We start from the raw sequence: 4,728 nt of genomic DNA on the forward strand, positions 1-4,728 counted from the left end.
CTTTTTTTAAAGGGTTTCAGAGATTGTTTGATATTTCTGATCTCTCTCTCTCTCTCTCTTTCATGGCAACAATTGAAACTGTATGATATTAACATCTTCTCAAGGTGTGGGGTGGTTTGGAGCTTGGATTTCGAAACTCGTGAGTTTATGCCTTCAACAGAAGCAAGAAGCAAGAGGACATGGGCTTGTAGCCAATGCAAGCTAAGGTGAGCAGAGACATCTCTCCTTATTCATGACGTTCAGGGGAGGGGTGCACAGTTCTCTTTACTGTGAGCAAGCATGTGCTCGTTGCGTGTGTGTGGGTGGGTGGGTGTGGGAATATTTAAGGGAGAGGGATGAGGGCCTTCAAGTGCATGGGGTGGGACTTGGAGCTCGGATCTCACTTAAAAGCAGGATGCGTATGAGGAAATGCAGAGACTTGAACCTGGAATCCCCGAATCCTCACTTAAGAGCTTGACGCATAAACCAGTGTGTGCACGTGCGTGCACACACACGCGCGCGTGTGTGTGTGTGTGTGTGTGTGTGTGTGAGAGAGAGAGTGAGAGAGAGAGAGAGAGAGAGAGAGAGAGCGTCTGTCTTTCTGGCACTTGTGGCCTCTTCATTGTTTTGAAACAAAACAAGGCACCCTCATTCACAACAACAAAAAACAGTGTGTTGGGTGTGGGTGTGGGTGTGTGTGTGTGAGAGAGAGAGAGAGAGAATCTGTCTTTCTGGCCTCCTTTTGAGACAAAACAAGATGCCTTCATTCACCACAAAAACAATCCTTTCATTATGCACAAGAACACTAAATTCCACATTGCTCACAAGAGGTGGAACATGGCCCTGTAAAAGAAAACTCTTAGGCCATTTCTGAGAATTGTTATTATTTTTCTTTTTTCAAGCCAATGGGGCAAAGCTTGCCCAAGAAGAGGGTCTGCACCCACTCAGTAGCCTTCCTCTACATCAACCCTCTATCCTCGCCAATGTGGCCCCAATGCAAGCATCTATAAAGTCATCTTCGATGAAATCAGAAGAGAAGATCTGCAGGCAGTTACCCAGCCCCTTCTTGAAGGCTTGGGAGATGAAGAGCCTAGCATACGGCTGTATGCGAGAGGTCACCGGCTTCACACATGCAACTGCACTAGTTGCCTGTGGAGTGCACGTGTTCTCAACCCTGTAGAAGTAGTATCTCTCATCCACTGGTGGCTGCATCTCCAGGTAATACATGTTATTCATGAATTTGGTGTATGGTAAATCAGTATCTGTCCAATTATCTCTTAGATATGCAGAGCTCCATAGTGGGCTCCATGGAGATGGTGCTGGTGACTTCCGTGGTTTCCAGACACAGAACAGTCTCTTGGGAAGCAGCTCACCCAGTGTCTTCTCAAACACAGCCTCATCTTGTGGAATGAGGAAGTCCTTGAGCTGCTCTATCAGCCACATGTCGAATTCAGGTGGGTCTTCATGTCCATATTCTGTACGAATCTCCAGTACAATGAACTCGGCTGTGGTCTCATCCAGGAAACGCTTTACAGCACTGATCACAACATCAATCTTGTAGCTTGTCAGTATGCCATGGCAGATGAAGCCATCCTTTTCCACCCTGATATCAAGTACCCTAACTCCCTGCAGCAGCTGCCTGTAGATGGGAAGAGTTTGGCATTGGGCAAAAGGCCGTGTTGCGTAGGGTATTCCTATCTTGTCGGTTGCTGAGTCATGTGTGCCGGGCCAAATCACATCCTTCACTTTTACCTTGTCGAGGTCAAGTTGCCCCATCCATTGGGTCCGATCGGATGAGTGGTAGTCACTTCCAGGAAAATCTGTGCCTTCTGCTTGCTGCAACTCTGCCAATTCCTTCTCCTCATCAGCAGCACTTGTGAATTTTACCAGCTTACAGCCCATTGTTGTTTAGCGCGAATGTATGTTCATACCTGCACCCACAATTTTTCAATCCCATCAGCCTAGTCAAAAAGACTGTTGATTAATAACACACACAAAAATTTCCTTGTTTTTGTGGGATGTGATTACATGCACCCTATTCTCACAGGCAGGGCTTCTGTTCTGGGTACAGAATTGCACAAATACGCTACATGCTGGAGCCTGGGCAATCCAGACCCACATGCAGCGCATACTTGCTGGGTCTGCTAGCCAGCTTAGGCTGACAATTTGCAGGTTGGCTAGAGAGTTTCTGATTCAAGTGACAGAAGAGGCCTCTAGGAGGGTTTTGGTGAGGTAATCTACACTCCTCTATCCTTGAAATATTAGGGTTCCTTTCTCACATCCTGCCACTGTGCAAGCTTGAGGCTGCCTACAAGACTTCCTACCCTACTTTGATCATGGTGCCCCACACATTTTGGACAAATAGAACTTGCTAAGCTCTTGTAAGAGAAGTTGGGTCATTGTTCTGTCCACGTCTCATTCTTGTTTGGAATAAGACGAAACAAAGCATCAGAGGCCAGCTGCTGGCTGCAATGGTCAAGTGGTGCTTTGTTTTCTGCCAGCTTTCTGTTGGTTTTTATCCTCGGGAGGCATGGCTTAATCTGAAAAGCTCATATAAGTGTCTGCCCATCCCTTTCTACTTTCTTGTTTGCTTGTAGTTCTCCCTGCAAGCTTAAATCAAGGTAAAAGTCATCTCAATACCCACCTGTGTAAGCCCGACGCAGGTGGGCAATGCTAATAAATTCAGGTGAAGTGGTGTGTTATGATGGCAGGTCTAATAAGAAGTTTCACGGCATGTAAACTAACTCACAAAGAAACGTCATGCGCATGGCTGCACCGACAAAATTGTCTTTGATAGAGCTTGCTTGTGCATGCATGCCAACCCTAATTTTTAACAAAGACAAGCATGACTTTACATACCTTGTAGATGTAACCGAGCCAAAAAAAAGGTTCCTTTGAACCCACATGGGCCTCTTTGAGGTACATGGACGAGTCATGCTCATGACTCAAGAAGGTTTTGTGATGCGGGGTACATGGGATGTTCAACTCACTGAATACTGGTAATTTATGCATATGAGAACTTGATAGTTTAGGAAATTGGTCCATTCCAGAGCTACAAAGCCTGTTAATGCCCTTACAGATTTTTTTTGGGGATGCTAGATTTTTTCAATGGACAGTTAGTATTCCAAGGGCCAATCAGTAGCACAAGCCACTTCTGCATAAGAACTCCGTGTTCTGACTTCAAGACTTGTGTCCCCATCAAAGTTGGCGTGACAACAGCCCAGGGTTGCCACACGTGCAGCCGCATGCACGTGCCAAGTCGGGGGCCAACCAGAATCGTTACACCTCTCTGATACCCTATAGGAATTAACTTCTTGTCAGAGCAAGGCATGCTTCTGATCTTTAGGGTAACATCTTACAGAAGTCACCACTTTAAATATGCTTGGCTGGCAAGAATCCATGTGCCTGAGTAACCCTTCTCACATGGGCAATCGTCTCTCTCTCTCTCCCCCAAAAAAAGGGGGAAAGAAGATGTTGTCCCATGGGTATGCGCAAGTAGTAAGCCATTGTCTGCACTTATACGCTTCCAGAGGATGATCTCTCTGTGTCTCTCTCCCTCTCTCTCACACACACACACACGATGAAATCATATGTTGTCCTCTCGCTTGCCTCTGACATTCAAAGACCTCTCTCTCTCTCTCTCTCTCTCTCTCTCACACACACACACACACACACGCATACACGCACACATGATGAAATGTCTCAAAATAACCGGTCTGCCTTCATTGAGAATTCCAATCTCAAATGGTAACACACACACACACACACACACACAGAGAACAGCAGCAGCGCACACAGAGAGCAGATGCAAGAGAGAGAAAGAGAACAGAGAGATACCAAGCTCACGCCGCAACTGTTCTCCGAGAGGCGAATCTGAATTTCCAAGTACAAAGAATTGAGCTGGAAAGAAGCTGGAAATGTAGGAGCTGCCTCAAAACCTTCATGTTGATTTCCCACCTTTGAAGTCCGGCAGCGGCAGTAGTGAAAGGCAAGGTAGGAAAAATTCGCAGGAAAGGTAGCCGGCTTCGGAGAAAAATTGAAGCAAAAGTCTAAAGACTGTGGGTGGAAAGAGGAAAAGAAGAAGAAGAAGAAGAACACGAGCTCCACGACGGCGAGATCCGGACTTGAAGGCCATAACTAGCTGGTCAGAAAGCTTGTTAAAACTTCACTTTCTCACATTTGTACACACCACCGTCTTATATTTTTCCTTTTCTGAAAAAAAAAACAATAAATGGGAGCTTTTCTTCCATTTTCCCCCAACTTTCCTAATAGCTTATCAATTTTTAAAATCATCAAGTCTTGCTTTCTCCTATAAAGAAAATCCATCCTAGACATTAGGCTATCTTGCCATTGCTACCATATTTTCTAATTGCTCTTCCCTCCCAGGGAACCCATGTAGCTAGATGAAGACTTCTACCTTCCCAGGGACCCGTGTGGAAAATTCAAAATACAGCTAGATGAAGACTTCTACCTTCCCATCATTGCATCACAACAAGCCTCTCCTTTCCAAATTTCCATTACCAAATTGATTGGGCCACCCTTCATGAGTCATGTGCATTGTCACTCATAGATGCCGCCATGATGTTTCATGTCACATGCTCATGCCACATGGCACATAGACATGTACTATGACTCTAAAAGCAAACAAACTTCCAAGGCTTCATTGACATCGTCACATGTCATCATAGATGATGCCATGATGGTTCATGTCACATGTTGAGGCGACATGGCACATAGACATGTACTATG

The 4,728-nt window shown here is 45.5% G+C and overlaps 1 protein-coding gene across 1 annotated transcript; it reads right to left on the reverse strand.

Annotated features, from left to right (window-relative positions):
- Positions 1-751: 751 nt before the first annotated feature.
- Positions 752-4,332, reverse strand: LOC147640745 (uncharacterized). The gene is made up of 2 exons (XM_086814618.1): positions 3,817-4,332; positions 752-1,910 (listed from the first exon to the last, which is right to left on the reverse strand). The coding sequence occupies exon 2, from the start codon at positions 1,879-1,881 to the stop codon at positions 943-945; it is 939 nt and encodes a 312-aa protein (XP_086670744.1). The 5' UTR covers positions 1,882-1,910; positions 3,817-4,332; the 3' UTR covers positions 752-942.
- Between the last annotated feature and the right edge of the window lie 396 nt (positions 4,333-4,728).

The sequence above is a fragment of the Cibotium barometz genome, chromosome 2 (genome assembly GCF_041138505.1).
Source record: "Cibotium barometz isolate CiBa-2024 chromosome 2, ASM4113850v1, whole genome shotgun sequence".
In the NCBI taxonomy this organism is placed as follows: domain Eukaryota; kingdom Viridiplantae; phylum Streptophyta; class Polypodiopsida; order Cyatheales; family Cibotiaceae; genus Cibotium; species Cibotium barometz.

Excerpts from the sequence above, each read along its gene's own strand:
- LOC147640745 (XM_086814618.1), bottom strand. The coding sequence starts at position 1,881 with ATGGGCTGTAAGCTGGTAAAATTCACAAGTGCTGCTGATGAGGAGAAG.